This window comes from Hydractinia symbiolongicarpus, chromosome 9 (assembly GCF_029227915.1).
Source record: "Hydractinia symbiolongicarpus strain clone_291-10 chromosome 9, HSymV2.1, whole genome shotgun sequence".
Lineage (NCBI taxonomy): Eukaryota > Metazoa > Cnidaria > Hydrozoa > Anthoathecata > Hydractiniidae > Hydractinia > Hydractinia symbiolongicarpus.
Window position 1 is genome coordinate 23,742,083 of NC_079883.1, and position 16,395 is coordinate 23,758,477.

Here is a 16,395-nt window from a genome sequence, read left to right on the forward strand (position 1 = left end):
AACTGTAACTTTTTAATAGACTGATTTACGATGTGTATATGTGTTAGGTCGAAATCTTCATCTCCCTTTTATTTTTTGTTATTTTTTTGTTTAGTTAATTTTACACAACATTATGCTTTCTTGTTATATTTTACTAAAAGAAAATGAGTTTTTAGTTTAATATTTTTTCACTTATTTTTCCATTTCTTACGTATGATTGGTTTGGTCTGCTACACATGAAAAGTTTACAATTGCAAAAACATAAAAGTACATGCAGAAGCTAATATATAAGCTCTTGCAAACTTTTTAACATATAAGCAAAGGCATGAATTGCGGATCTGTTCCGAAAAAATAAAAATCATTGAGGAAGATGTGGCGATTTTGTATAAAAAGAACCGGCGAACCCGTGGAGTTTTCAAGGGCCATCGACTAGTCTTATGTATTAATGTTAGCATATATCATAAAATACATATCTGCTATCGCAGAAGTCACCCAAATGCATACGTGGTGTGGTTTCGTCCCCGGCCCTGAGTTTGCTAAAGATAAATCAGGGGTAAAAGCGATGAAGGAGGGGAAATGTTTTTTGAAAGTAAAATTCCATCTACTTTTAGGCATTTCTTTTTACATACGAACCTATGGATTTCTTACTTTTTATTACAATTATATCTTTTATCTAGATTTAAAATTTTGTTGAGTTCTTTGTTATTATTATCAGAACGTCAATTACTTCAATCCTGATTGTTTGCATACCAATATTTGACTAAGTTTAACATGCCTGTCCATACATTATTTAATAGTTTTTGTAGCTGTGGGAAATACTAAGTAAAGTCGAAATGTAAAGCTGTCAAAAGTTTAATGCAACACATTGTGAATCGTGTTAAATAAGGACAAGAATTGAGACAAAAAAAAGGAGCTACATCTCGCTAAGTTGTCAGTTAATTTTTCTTTAAATGCTTATTGAGAGCGGTATTTTTTGCATACTATTGCAGGTTAGTGGATCCTTATTCTTTTTAACTGTTTTCTTGTAATGTGGTACAATGCTTTATTTGACAACATTAAAATAATATTGTCACCACGTAACACGGTTATTGTTGTTGGATTCCCTTTTTTTTAATACTATAGATTTTTTGTTTCTGTTAATTAAGTAATATTCTTCTTATTTCGAATTTATGTTTTAGAATTGTGATTCTTTTTTTTTAAATTTGACACTCATTATCTGTGTCTGAGAGCAATTTAATTTTTCTAACATTTGCTTCTAGGTGTATCAAAGTTATTGTTAAAACAATATTGTGCTTTCATATAAGATGCAAGAATACATCTGTCATTTCTAGTATCTCTCTTTAAAGTTTTTCTGTTATCTTTATTTCTAGTTAGTAGAATAAATAAAGAAAAGTATGGCTATGGCAGAGGGTGGTTATGATGCAAATTTTGTTGAAGAAGTAGCCACTGATATAAAATGTATTGTGTGCCATTTTCCTTTGAGGAAACCTGTACAGGTTATACAATGCGGGCACAGATTTTGCGAGCAGTGTTTTGAGCAAATGGAGGATTATTCCTTTACTCGGTTTGTAGTTTTTTCGTTCTTGTTTCTCTCTGTTTTATTTTTTAACTCCTATTTTTCCTATTTCTCACAATTGTTTTATAAATATATTAATTCGGGCATATAACTTCACAATAAAAATAAATACGAGAAGTTTGATTGATGATTCGTCTTGTTAATACAAGAAATTATCAACGTAAATTGTTACAATTATCTCACAAGTTTTTTTAATATAATTTTCATCAACTACACAATACACAGAGGACGTATGAAACAATACTTTACAAAACAATTGTTTTATACATATTTTGTTTTACTATGGAAATACAGATCTTTGCCGTCCCTTAGATCGAATGGTTATAAACTCGAACAAAGTAAGTATTTTTGGGGATGTTCTTGTCTGTTGTTGTTGTTGTTGTTGTTGTTGGCGGTGGCGGTGGCAGTGATGGTTTGTTGTTGTTACTGTTGTTTTTATTCTCTCTAGTAAAGAGGAAAAATCAGATTTAACTTAAAATTCAATTAATATTTTTAATATATAAATAAATATTGTATATATGATTAAAAAAACTTAATTTCAAATAATTGCGTACTCGCTACGATAAATAAATAAATAAATAAATTAATATTTTTTAAGGAAATTGATGAAGGTTTTATGACGTTTCTCATCACTGCCTTCTTTTCCCTTTCCTTTTTTTTTTGTCCTGAGAACTGGAAAAGGATGTATTACGACCAGTACATCTGTTCTAAACCAGTTGTGTAATATCATCATAGTTGTATTATATACCTAACTTTAGGTGTTTCCTGACAAAGGACTAGAGAGAACAATCCTCAGTTTGAAAGTGCGATGCTCTAATGTAACAAAGGGTTGTATCTGGGTGAATGATTTGAGAGATTTGCAGGTATTGAAAATGTAGTGTATAGTATTTCAATATTCCGAGTCTAATGCTGTTACAAATTATGAAATGCTTTACACCTAAAACAGAAAGTGAATTAGAATAAATACAAGCAAATCCGAAATTTTATTAAACTATTTTCCCCAGACTTAATTTGGAAAACGTTGAATGAATAGTTCATTTAAAGGTTTCGTATGAAATTGGTAATTTCAGTAGTTTTTTGAATAAGAAAATAGAAAACTACAGCTATATATATATTTATTTTTAAACGACAAAACACTTTTAGCTGGAAAAATAATAAATTACTAAAGAATTGATAAGTGAGATGTCATGAACACTGTAAGCGAGCAGATCAACATGGAATTCATTTTATATTTTATTTAATTTTTTCAAAGCTAATAGGTTTTTAACTTCTGGTCCTCTGTAGGGGTAGTTTTTTAATTTTATCCAAGTACTAACTGTCATGTTAGAAAAAATGATACTTGGTTTTTATTAGACTTTCGTGCGTTTTTCGGGAGAAGAATAAAAGGGATATATGTTCACAGTAAAGAAATAACACCTTGTAAAATAAAAAATGGTCACAATGCTATGCCAACAATATCTAACATCTAAGATTTTGTCAATTAAATAATTAAATGTGAATTACTTGTTTATAACAGTTTGTGCAGACTTAAATTTTTTAACATTTATTCGTTATGCTTTTTTTTTTAGCCACATTTAGATGCAGATTGCGACTACACCATAGTAACATGTCAGAATGAAGGTTGCAACAAGCAAATTCAACGTAACATGTTGCAACAACATGTTGTTCAGTATTGTGGTCAGGTAGGTAAAATATATCAACAGTACCAGGGATGGTCAAGGTTCTGAAAAATGACTTCAAATCTGTGATATTAGTGCCAAACGTTTAAATAATTAGATTTCGAAAATTTGTATTAATTTTGTTACACTTTGATTGTACATTTTATGTGAATAGAAATCTTTTTTTTATGGGTTTGATTACTACAGATTACGCAACCTTTTCCTGAGTCTAACCTTAGTAAAAAGAATTTCAATATCAGAAAGTATCAAAATCGTTACGAAATATAAGCAAAAAACATTACCCTCTCTTTTTTGTGGTGATCTGCTGATCGTTGTTTTTTGGATTGGATTAGGTATAGTTAAAGATGGCTAACTTATGAATTATCTGTTGATCTTGCTCAAGTTAACATGGTTGTTTAGTAATTAGGTTGCCATTTTTTTCAAAAATTTGAAGAATTTAATGATTGTCATGGATTCAAGTGAGTGAAATTGAATATTAAGCACTGAAGAAGTGTTTTCCAATATGTAATGCAAGCAGTATAAGTTAAAGCAGTTAATTATTGGTGGAAATATTTATGTTTTGTTAATCATAAAGTTTTAAAACATCAGATCTTATAAGCTGGTATCTCACAGCGTGTTGATGTTTATTACAAAATGTTTTTTTATCGTAGAAAGATGGTGATTGCAATGGCAAGAAAATCAAAGAATTAATTGCTGGACTTAGTTCCAGATTACTGGAGTGTGAAATGAAAATCACAGAAAGAGATGGGATGTTAAAAATGACTGAAATAAGACTAATCAATTGCGAGAAAGACCTGAAGGTCACAAAACACAAGTTAGAAAAAAATGAGAAAAACTTGTTGGTGACAGAACATGCACTAAGCATTTGTGAGAAGGAATTAAAGACTACGAAAGACAGGTTAAGAGATTGTGAAGAAAAATCATTGAAAAAAGATGCGATTATTGAGCGTTTATCATGTGTGAATTCTATGGGGTTTTTTCAATGGACAATAAATAATTACAACAGCGTTAAATGGAGTGAAGAATTGAACAGTCCCTACTTCTATTCATCATATAATGGCTACAAATGTCAACTAAGTGCTGAATGGTATGGACCTAAAAGAGGTAGAATGGGTTTGTATTTTTTCATATGCAAAGGCGAGAACGATGATGAATTAGTATGGCCATTCCCAATGGAAGTGCGATTGCAATCTACTGACATCAATGGTAGTATAAGAAGTGTGACTGTTTCGTTTTTGACAGATAATTTACCTGACAGTTGGGAAAGACCTGAAGGTACGAGAACAAGGGGAATCGGATCAGAAGAATTTTTACACATGCCGCAGTTGACAAAATATACTCAAAATGACAAAATGGTGATTTATTGTTTTTTCGATCTTTGACACACAAACGCTTCTTCTTTAGTCTCTCTCACAGCTGTTATGTGATTTCGCTCTTCATTCTTTCCTAATTTTATCACTATAAAGTGTTTTTTAGTTTTCTGGAGAATTACGAAAGGCAGAGAAATAAAATTAGTTTTGATACCTTACCTATGGTTTACCACTTCTGCTTAAATAAATCCAGCCAATTATTTTGCTTGATCGTTGTTCCTTTTCTATATTTTCTATATTTCATGTTTATACTTGTCTATAACTACATATATTATCAATCTTCATACAACTTGTACATCATTTATTCTTGTTTCGAATTTTTCAAACTTTTGAATAGGCAACCTTTTTGTCTGGACGAATAAACTTTTGCAAAATATCGTAAGTTCAAGAAATATTTTTAAGTAATTTTAAGAGCACTGCGATAATATTGAGCGAAACCTTTATTGACTTCAATCACGCTGAATGAAAATTGCTGGGGAAATAACTTCTATCATGGAGGTAAAAATAAAGAAGGAGATTGAACTCTTTTGTTTCTATTCAAATCACCCGTGATGCGATCAGTTGCAAATCTATTCATGTTGTCATTTTAAATTCTAACGTGTGTCAGTTTTAGTAAATTTCATTGGTCGAGAAAACAATCATTAACTTTTTTTCTTTTTTTTTTTTCTGCACGCGCCACTACACGGGGGTAACCCAAAGAATACGTCATTGCATAAATTGCGCATATTAATGTTTTTACCCAGTCCTTTTCCGCGTTCGAAGTTCAGTAAAGATGGCGATTGAGAATGGCATGGTCAAGTAAACAAATTCAGTTTAATTTTGGTTGTATTTAAATGCTTTTTTCTTTACTTTTGGGCCGAGATGTAACTTATATCAAGTTTTAATTTTTTACCGGACAGTACCTTTAACTCAATAGATGTATCTGGCTTTTTCACAACAATATACATTTCCTGACTAATATTTTTTTAAAGCAAACTATTAGTCTTATCAACACTTATATGATATCATATATGCTTGTAGTTTTTACCATGCGTTATATTTTTAATGTACTGATTTACAATTTGTAAATATCAAAGTGATTTTTTAAATCTTGTTTCCATATTTTACATTCCCTCAAAATTCCATCCAATTGTCTTATATTATTATTTGCATTGATTTACCTAGCAGGGCTTTTAATTTATTTTTTGAAATTATCTTTTGTTATCATATATTGGAGGTTTTTGTGTAGTTTAGTATACACGAAATTATACTTTAAAGTAAGAAAAATAATTTCTTTTCTTACTTCTCAAATCTGACGTTTTGTCATTATCTGTCCTATCCTACAGCAGTAATTTATCTGTCCTTTCACTTATAACAGCGCTATCCTACAGCAGCAATTTTTTTGTAAAGTCAACAAACATTTTTCTTTAACATTTATAATAACAATAGAAACAAAAAACGCACGATCATTGAATTGGAAACTTTATTTCCAATTATTTAAACCAACTTAAGGGGGATTATCACGACGCGAATTAAACGGCGAATACGCCGAAGAAATGTATCTGAGCATGTGCCATTCACAGTTCTCTTTGTGAAAATACCCCTTCAAAGAAATGTAAACCCGCATAAGTCCTAATACGCAATGCATAATATCAACTTTTTACGCGTAGTTTCTTCCATTTTCACAAGTACTTGTGCTTTTTTGCTATTGCAAATTTTTGGAATTCATACCAAAGCTTCTTGTGCCATATTAGAAAGAATTCGAGAAGAGGATAAGAGAAAATGTTACATGGTAATTTAACTTGTTGCGTAAGAGATAATATATATCTGATAAAAACTTCAAAAGTCGAGTTTTGTTAACATGTTAATAAAGCCGACTTTTATAAATTACTTTTGTACTTACTATTGAAAAAAATTGTTTTGCGAGCACATTTCGCGAAATGGACAAATAGAAAAACGGTCCTAAATTTGACATTTTTTTGTCGATGGTGGCATTTCTGTGTTAATTTGTTTTAAAAAATTAACGGAGAAAGGAATAAATTGTTTTAAAAAATCGATGGTTTCCAATCTGTGGGTTAAAATACGCTAAAGTTATTGGTATAAATTTTGGTCATATCAACTTCAGAGAATAGAATTTAAACAAACACGTAAAAGTTAGAATCACAACAGTACTGTTAAAAAAAAGAGGTAAAACAATGCTTGTGCTTTTATAACTACACGTCTAAAATAAAAATAAAATAAATAAAAAACACATGCATATAGGAAACACAGCTGGAACATTTGAAAAATTAAAGAACATCTAGGAAACGTTACCCAGTACGCGGGAAAAAAATAATTGAAGTGCTATCAAATAATAAAATGTTTTCAAAATCATAAAACACAAAAAGTAAACACAAAATCGTGAAATTCAATGATTTGTTACGAACAACAGTTAACTGGAGTTTGTTTTTAAGACTTAAAAATAAAATATAAGGCTCGAACTGTAAAAAAAACTTTAAGCCTGCTTGATCTGTCTTGTTTAAGTAATAAAGGAGGTATGGTGAAGGATGACATGATACTGTTGGTGTGATGTTCGATTTGCATATTCGTTCAAATCCAAAGGATGTGTAAACAGATGTGCTCTATCCAGTTTCGTTGTTGTTTTTTCAATAAAGTAAACCCGGGTATATAATACCTGTTTATATCTGTTACGTATTTTTGGATGAGGCCGTGTGTTTTAAAAAAGTTGAATGTAGAAACAGCTAACAATATCGTGTAAATAAACTTTCGAGTAAAGCATGTACCCTTTTATGTTTTACTGGTTTATATTTGTGACTAGCATTATGGTAGCTAGCTACACTAATATTTTGTTCCAGTCTTGTGACTGGAATAAAAATTTTTAGCCCGGTTATGAATTTTTTCGTATTATCGAGTGAAGATAACTGTAGGTGAATTTAGTTAAAGCGGATACAATTAGTTCAAAAAGAACTACCAATTCTTACAGATGTTCGCTTATAAAGCTTTTCCTATAAATGTTTCACCTGAAATAAATTATATAATTAGTTCCGAGTGTAGTTCTTACATAAGTCTCCGCTTTAGGCTACTTTCTGTCTAGACAGATTTCTCTATGTCAATTAATAAAGGTTCATTATAATCCATAAAAAGACACACCTGTAACGACTACACATTTTTCTTTTTATAAGCAACTTCATTTTTCATTAAAACTGCTGAGGGAGGGGAGGGGGGGGGGTTTGCTGTAAAATTGCTCAGAATTTCATTTGCAGATTTTCGGCTTTAAATGATATTATTTATCAGCAAAAAGATATACTGTTAGTTTTTGTGGCTTTCTTGTCGGATTGTCCAGGTTTGGTTGTTTAACTTTATAAATTTCAGCATAGTCAGTAGCTAAGCAGTACTTAAAGCTTTGATCTAAACTTCAGTTTAAAGAAAGTTTGTGTATATATAGAGTAAAGTATGGCTATGGCGTTGAGTGGCTTTGATGCAAACTTTGTTGAAGAAGTACCTGCTGATTTGAATTATTTTGTGTTTCATCATCCTTTCAAGAAACCTGTACAGGTTATACAATGCGGGCACAGATTTTGCAAGGAGTGCTTTAAACAAATGAAGAATTATTCCTCAACTCAGTTTGATATTTATTGGTTATTTTTCTATTTCATCTTTCTTTCTGTCACTCCTCAGAGTTTTTATTTAGTTTTATGTGCGTTTTGTTTTATCACAGAAAAACAACCCTTCGCTGTCCCTTTGATCGACTGGTAATTAACTCCAAGCAGGTATGTGGTTATTATTTGAATTCTCTAACTTAGCGCTAATGATCTTGAATGAAAGTTATTTCAGCCAGCATGACAAAATAAATCAAGATAATAACCTAATGCAATGGTACGACCAATACCATGCACTGATATGTAGATATGAATATCTTTTCTTTTGTTTTTCTCCTGAATCCTTCCCACAAAACTAGGGGTTTTCACCTAAATTTTATTTTACGCATAAACAATGATGAACTAAAAGCACTAACCATTTTTATTTCATTGCTATCGGTTGTACAGCATTAGTCATCTCTAAAAACAACTATATTCTAGCAAGTTTGGTAGGTCAGTAATAGTAATTTGTGGGTTTTTTCTTAAGAATCTTTGACCTCGTTGTTAACGTCTTTAAAAGTATGAAGGTTCTCACGGTTAACCTCACGCATCCAGCCGAAGAGATGGCCGCTAGAAGCTCATCTTGCTGGGGAAAATAAGCCAGAAAGTCCAAATTTTAAAATCGAAAAAAAAAATCGTCAGTAAAAACGAAAAGTTTTTTAATAAACAAATTGCCCGGCTAATTAATGTATGTCTTCCGCGAAAGATTCCTTGAAGCAAAAAAAATTAAAAAATTAAGTCGGTCTGTTGTCCAAGTTGAATTTTTATTGTAGTTTTTATGTTAATTTATGTTTAGGTGTTCCAAATTAAGTTTTTTAATCATCTCATTATCTTGGAACCTAAAAAATAAAAATACATTTATTTATCTTTTCCCTGTCAACGATTTCTTTTTTATAATTTTATTCGGAAAAGTTTGTGCATCGCACATTATTATTTGCTAAAAAATAATCTAAAGCCTTTGCTTCAATTGCAATCATCATTTTAATAGGGATTTTTTTTCAATTTGCCTGAGTAGCCCTTTCGTTTGCTTACCCAGCAAATTTGTTGCCTTTCTAACATTCAATTTTTATCTTCTCGCACGCAGCGACCTTTTTAAAAGTAGTAGTTTTATTTTGATTTTTAAAAAAAGATAAAAATATGTCAAGAATTTTATATCGTGGGATTTGGAAGTAATTACACAAATAGTAAATAATATACGTTTTTCTGATATCTAGTATATACAGTAACTACGTATCTAACACATGTGTACTTCGTTTTTTCGTCTTGACCAAGTTGCGCATCATACTGAATTGTGTAAACCAAGTTACGATACAACATAAAACATATTCATAAAAAATGAATTCAAGCTGCTCTGAAAAACCACACTTGTTACGTAAGCAAAACATTGCGATGTTAATAATTTATATTCATTTTATGAATAACAAAAATTGTATAGCTGTCTTGTGAAAGAGAAAATATTGAAGAAAAGAGAAGGAAGTGAGAAATTTAAAGCAAAAAAATATTATTAAACGATATTTCACCATAGTACGTTTTAAACGATGCACATCAACCAGAATGCACAAATACTGATAATGTGTATATGGACGAATTGTCAGCACTCTTTTCCATGGGTTAATGACTAGTTTACCGTGAATGTTTTTAAATTTTAGTTACATGTTTATTTTTCTTCAAAGGTGGTATATAAAAAAAGAAGTACAACATGGATGTTGTTATCGTAGAGGGTGGCTATGACGCAAATTTTGTTGAAGAAGTAACCACTGATTTGAAATGTTGTGTGTGTCAATATCCTTTGAGAAAGCCTGTACAGATTATACAATGCGGACACAAGTTTTGTGAGCAGTGTTTTGAACAAATGAAGGATTATTCCTCAACTCAGTTAGTCGTTGTTATTTTTGTTTATTTTCCTTTCTGTAATGTTTGTTCTAACTTAATAGGCCGTCTTTATTCTCGCATTTGTTTTATACATTTTTCTAGAAACATAGACCTTTGTTGTCCCTTAGATCGAATGGTGATTGACTCCAATCAGGTATGTTTATTGAAATCTCCTAACTGCGAATGATATTAAAAACAAAGTTTGAATAAAATTTGAATGTTTTTTTCGAAAGATATGTTCTTGAGGAGTTAAGCATCTTTTATGTAGTTTACACTTAAAATCATTGTCTTAAGAGAGCCTTGACGATTTTTAAATTTTTATCTCAACATGTACGGAAATAATGTTTTCTAGAGGGACATTTGAAATCTCTAAAGAAGCCTGAAAAACTATGGGGAAAAAGTTAGCCTTTAACTAGGGTAGTTTAATTTATAGTTTGTTATAAAAGATTTTAAACAGTTGACTTTGAACTAAGTGTACCATGGTTGGCATGTGTTTCATATCCGTAATTCTTTCTTTTCGTTTTTTTTTTGTCTTGAAAAGTGCTAAACAATGTATTCTGCCAATAAGACAGTTTCACTACAATCTAGTGTGTTTATCCGGTTTAAGTTAGTATGTATCTATTTATGTGTAGGTGTTTCCAGATAAAGGATTAGAGAGAATGGTCCTCAACTTAAAAGTGCGATGCTCTAATGTAGCAAAAGGTTGCATTTGGGTGAATGATTTGAGGGATCTGAAGGTACTAGTGTACTTATTCCAACGTGTAGACACAACATGTACCCCCAAGCTGTAAAGTCCTTTTGCCTTTACAGAAGAACGTGGTATAACTACGTAAGAAAAAATACAAACACGTCTAAGGTTGTATGTAAACCATGACTGATGACAAACTATGACAGAAAAGGTGCAACAAGTAAGATCAACAAATTTATTAATAACGATATAGCAAAATATACTTTAAACTGAAATATTTTTGCGGGTAGAAAAATTTCGCGTACTTAAGGAATTAGCATTAAATTCGCTAGGTTAAGTTCTCTCTGCTTGATTCGTGAAAATATTTTTTGTCAGGTTCGGAAAATTAGTTGCAGCTAAAGTGTAAAGTTCATTGTAAATTATCTCACTCTGTTTTTTTTATTATATTCAACTTTTAAAATTATATACGCAAGAAATACCTAGACTCGACCAATTAATCAAATTAAAAGTCTGTTAATTTAAAGATAAACATTTTATATTCCTGTGTTCATTGACTGATTTCTTTTTTTCTTTCAGCCCCATTTAGATGGAGATTGTGACTACACCATAGTAACATGTCAGAATGAAGGTTGCGACAAGCAAATCCAACGCAACGCCTTACAACAGCATGTTATCCAATGTTCTGTTCAGGTATGTAAAATAAATCAACAGTATCAGGGATTCTCAACTTTCTGAAAAACTTAGAGATGTCTTTAAATCTGTGATACCAATGCCAAAAGTATAAATATTTCTTTTAATAAATTAATTTTGTTACATTTCGATTGTACATTTTATGTGAACATAAAGAATCTTCTCTTTCATGGGTTTAATTACTTCTCTATTATAATACCCGTATTCCGTCTGTCTGTCTCTGCGCGGACCCCCCGCTGAGTTAGAAAATGATGGTGCGGAAACACGAATATCAAATGCGATATATTTTATCCTCTTTGTTGCGAAGGGTAAATATAAACGACGGGCGAACCCGTGGATTTTTCCACGGGCAACGACTAGTTAGATTATAAAACCCTGTGTCTAGTCTAAATGAAGCCATTAGGAAAAAACACTACCCACCCTTGTGGTGATCTGCTGGTCGCCTTTTAGATTGGGTAGCTGTTAAATTATGATTTATCTGTCGATCTTGCTCGGGTTAACATGGCTTTTAGCAATGAGGTTGTTTAGTATTTGTAGCCTCCTTTTTTTTAAAACTTAAGAATTTTAAACCTTTACTAAAATTTATTCATCATGATTGGAATGGGTTAGAGTAAGTGAAATGGAATATCAAGCACTTAAGATGTGTTTCCCAATATGTAACACCATGTACGGTCAATGTGCATAAAACAACAGATCTTATAGGCTGGTATGTCACAGGGTATTGATGCTTAATTCCAAATGTTGTTTTTGTCGTAGAAAGATGGGGATTGCAATGGTAAAGAAATAAAAGAATTAATTGATAGTCTTAGTTCCAGATTACTAGAGTGTGAAATGAAAATGAAAGAAAAGGATGAGAGACTAATCAATTGCGAGAAAGACCTAAAGGTGACAAAAGACAAGTTGTTGGTGACAGAACATGCACTAGTTAGTTTTAAGAAGGAATTAAAGACAACAACAGTCAGGTTAGGGAATTGTGAAGCGGAAGCATTAAAGAAAGATGCGATTATTAAACGATTATCCAGTGTAAATTCTATGGGTTTTTTTCAATGGACAATAAATAATTACAACAGCGTTAAATGGAGCGAAGAATTGAACAGTCCATACTTCTATTCATCATATAATGGCTACAAATGTCAACTAATGGCTAAATGGTATGGACCTGAAAGAGGTAGAATGGGTTTGTATTTTTTCATTTGCAAAGGCGAGAATGATGATGAATTAGTATGGCCATTTCCAATGAAAGTACGATTGCAATCTACTGACAGAAATGGTGTTATAAAAAGTATGACTGTTTCGGGTTGGAAGAGACCTGAAGTTATGCTAACAAATGGAATCGGATCGAGAGGATTTTTACAAATGCCGCAGTTGGCAAAACATATTCAAAATAACAAGATGGTGATTTATTGTTTTTTCGATCTTTGACACACAGACGTCTCTTCTTTAGTCTCTCTCACAGCTGTTATGTGATTTTCTCTCTTCATTCTTTCCTAATTTTATCACTATAAAGTGTTTTTTAGTTTTCTGAAGAATAACAAAACGCAGGAAATAAAATAATAATATCTTACTTATGATCTAATCCTCCCAATTATTTTGCATTGAATGAATGCAACATGAAATTAAAGTAATGTGTTAATCAACGCAGATTAAGAAAACTGATCGTGATAAACACCGCATATGGGAAATGCTTTGTACAAATATTCATTTTGCTTTTTCTAAGAGCTATTCTATTAATGACTAAGATTCAAGATGATTTTAGCCTTTTCAGATGTGCCATTCTTGTGCCATATTAGAAAGAATTCGAGGAGAGGATAAGAGACAAAATGTTACATGGTAATTTAACATGTTGCTTAAGAGTCTGCCTTAAGGAAACTAGTTTTCGCGAATGAGAAAGATTAACCGCTTGCTTGATTTGCAAAAAACTATTTTTGCGATCTAATTGGAAACGTAAAAATTGAGTTTTTTTAACATCAGCTCTAGCAAAAACGACTTTATCAATAAAAATTACTTTTGTACTTACTATATAGCAGTATAAATAATAAATGTTTCGCGAATTGTATTTATTGAAAAGAATTTGCAGGAATTTTACTTTTCAAGCACATTTCGCGAAATGGACAAATAAAAATAGTTCCCGTGAGATAAATTTCGTAAAAAGGTCCAAGTGTTACATTTCTTTGCCGATGTCAGCATTTCTGTGTTGTTGTTTTTTTAAAAAACCCATGCAATCGTTTAAAAAGGAATAGATTGTTTTAAAAATTCGTATTGCTTTTAAACTGCGGGTTAAAAGGCGCTAAGTTGATTGGTTAAGACATTAGTCAAAACAGTATCGTTAAAATATTTGTAATTACACAATCATAGACAAAAAAAAGGAGTAAAACAACGCTGATACTTTGAGCAATAATGTCTTTTTGTAAGAACACGTGGATATAATAAGTACGGCTTGAACATTCTAAAAATTAAGAAACATCTACGAACTACTACCTTGCTTAGGAAGAGGTAATTCGGAAAAATATAAATGAAGTACCACCAAATAATAAAATGTTTTCAAATCATAAAACAAAAATCGCTGGATTAGATAACCTTCCGTCTGGGCCCCACATTATAAACCTTTCGATTAGAACGTCGACTATGCCGATGATCTGTAAAAGTGCCAAAATAACACCCATATACAAATCTGGTTATGCTTCCGCTCTTGGAAACTATCGCCCAATATCTGTGTTGCCTGTTGCCTCGATCGGAACTACCATTGTGCCAGTTCACGTTTACGTCTTTTACATCAAATGAAACTTTATCTCATATCTTCGGCCTGCCTTAATGTTTATAAAGCAATGATTGTGTCACTGCTCATCTACTGTTGTCCGAATCCTTCAAGTTACACAAACACTCAGTTATCATTGCTAAAAAGATTCATGAGCGAAGCGGTAATCCCTGGGTACTAAGTTCCAAAAATCTACCAACAACTTAAACGTGAATTTATTGTAATGGTGAAAAAATATCTGAATGGTGAACTTTAAGACTCTCTGATCATATAAAGAACACTAGAAACAATATTGTCAAATTACCCTCAGTAAAACTAGATACTGCAGAACGCGGATTCTTTTTTACTGGTGATAGTTTGTACCATTCACTGCCATTGGAAATAAGAAAATCCCAGGAAAAACAGCTTTTGCCAGTGAAGTTTCAAAATATTTATTTCAGAGTTTATTTTTAAAGCTTTTTTTTCTTTTTTTGTTACTTATGATTCTAGTAATTGGCTTATGATATACAGTTTATTTAAACACAAAAAAAAATTAATAACAGTTGTATTGTATATATGTTGGTACCGTATATAATGACTGAAGTTCTTATCGTGTATATATTCGCAAAGAAATAAATCTATATAATAATACGAAGCTTCTGTATGTCGTCTGTGACTTTTGCTACTCTATTATACTTTTCATTATCTATATAATAATACGCCAGTTCCGTGTGTCTGTCTGTCACTTTTGCAAAGTGGATTACATTCTTCAAAATTTTCTTTAACAAATTCTATAAAAAATCGCCTATAAAATTGTTCTGTAATTTACCAAACTTTACCGATAAAATAGTATTGACGTCAAAGGAAAGTTAATTAAGATTAATGAAGCCATTACAATGCACTTAAAACTTTGAGGCCAAATAACTTGGAAACGAGGTGGTGACGTCAATGTTTTTTCATTGCGTGGGTAACTAGGGACAACCTGGGACCAATTTGGGTAAGTTTTCCAAACCTGGGTCCCCGAATACGTTTCGGAATGGACGGTTTGATGACGTCATCAAAAAACCTTTAAACCTTGATATCTCTGCAACCGTTTGTCAAAGATACATGATCATATACATTTTCTTGATCAGCATTTCAAGATCTATACGATGAAGGCAACAGGTATACAAATTTCTAAAAAAATATATTTATTTTGTACTAGTGTATAAACCCCGTGGATAAATCCACTTAGGCAAAAGGTCAATAAAAAGAAAGTTGTTTTAGATGTTTGCTGACGTCAGCAGTACAGTGCAGATAAAAAAAGATTGCGAAATTTGTTTATTCTTTGTCGGTAATGTGTAGAGGTTGAAACACTGGTCAAAATAACGTATAGAATCATATGTTCTCGACGAACGCCTAAGGAGATATCAAATTTTTAAATTTTTTGGGGGTTTGACTGGCCATTGCTGACGTCAGCAAAATTTTAAAACCCTTATATCTCATTAACCGCTTATCAAAAAGACATGATCATATACATTTTCTTGGTCAGCGTTTAAACCTCTGCACAGTACAGGCAACACATAAACTAAATTTCGCCAAACATTTTTGTAATTGCACTGCTGACGTCAGCAAAAAATCTAAAACAACCTATTTTTCCATTGTCCTTCTGCCTAAGTGGATTTTTCCACGGGCCTTATCGACTAGTTTTCTTTAATAAAGTCTATAAAACATCACCTTGACGTTAAAACAATGTTGACGACAAAAGAAAGATTAGGATTAGTAAAGCCATTGCATTTAACTTTTAAATTTAAGGCAAAAAAACTTAAAAACGGGTGAAAATAACTGACGTCATCTCCTGTGTGGGTAACTAGGTACTAACTGGGACTAAATTATGACCAATTTCCTAAAGCTAGGTCAACCCACCCGTTCTGAAAGAACGGGTTTAATGCGTCATCAAAAAACATTTAAACCACAATATTCCCGTTACCGTTTGTCAAAAATACATGATCGTATACTTGTTCAGCGTTTCGAAATCAATGCGATCAAGTGAACTGGTATATGATTTTCTAAAGAAATTTTTTTTGTCCTTTCAGTATGCCGACGTCAGCAAAATTCACAAACCTTTGTATCTCCTTAACTGTTCGTCAAAAGCACATCATCCTATAGATTTTCTTCATCAGCGTTTCGAGCTCTACACAATAGACGCAA

The 16,395-nt window shown here is 31.7% G+C and overlaps 2 protein-coding genes across 3 annotated transcripts; both read left to right on the forward strand.

Moving 5' to 3' along the window:
• The first annotated feature begins 1,339 nt into the window (after positions 1 to 1,339).
• LOC130656477 (TNF receptor-associated factor 4-like) lies at positions 1,340 to 13,035 on the forward strand. Of its 2 annotated transcripts, XM_057459340.1 has the most exons (7): positions 1,340 to 1,543; positions 8,302 to 8,353; positions 9,895 to 10,096; positions 10,196 to 10,247; positions 10,726 to 10,830; positions 11,358 to 11,471; positions 12,228 to 13,035. In XM_057459340.1, exons 3-7 carry the CDS (start codon positions 9,921 to 9,923, stop codon positions 12,891 to 12,893), a joined length of 1,113 nt encoding a protein of 370 aa, XP_057315323.1. In that variant the 5' UTR covers positions 1,340 to 1,543; positions 8,302 to 8,353; positions 9,895 to 9,920; the 3' UTR covers positions 12,894 to 13,035. The 2 variants fall into 2 exon arrangements, with proteins under 2 accessions (XP_057315323.1, XP_057315324.1); XM_057459341.1 differs by lacking the exons at positions 1,340 to 1,543; positions 8,302 to 8,353 and having other exon boundaries at positions 9,989 to 10,096; positions 10,222 to 10,247.
• LOC130656478 (TNF receptor-associated factor 5-like) lies at positions 1,543 to 5,850 on the forward strand. Its single transcript, XM_057459342.1, has 3 exons — positions 1,543 to 2,418; positions 3,124 to 3,237; positions 3,885 to 5,850. Exons 2-3 carry the CDS (start codon positions 3,202 to 3,204, stop codon positions 4,614 to 4,616), a joined length of 768 nt encoding a protein of 255 aa, XP_057315325.1. The 5' UTR covers positions 1,543 to 2,418; positions 3,124 to 3,201; the 3' UTR covers positions 4,617 to 5,850.
• Positions 13,036 to 16,395: the final 3,360 nt, after the last annotated feature.

Bases quoted from the DNA above. Each gene is read 5' to 3' on its own strand.
- LOC130656478 (XM_057459342.1), top strand. From the start codon at position 3,202: ATGTTGCAACAACATGTTGTTCAGTATTGTGGTCAG. The intron at 3,238-3,884 runs GTAGGTAAAATA...TTTTTATCGTAG, and splicing joins TTGTTCAGTATTGTGGTCAG to AAAGATGGTGATTGCAATGG.
- LOC130656477 (XM_057459340.1), top strand. From the start codon at position 9,921: ATGGATGTTGTTATCGTAGAGGGTGGCTATGACGCAAATTTTGTTGAA. The intron at 10,248-10,725 runs GTATGTTTATTG...ATTTATGTGTAG, and splicing joins TGGTGATTGACTCCAATCAG to GTGTTTCCAGATAAAGGATT. The intron at 11,472-12,227 runs GTATGTAAAATA...TTTTTGTCGTAG, and splicing joins TTATCCAATGTTCTGTTCAG to AAAGATGGGGATTGCAATGG.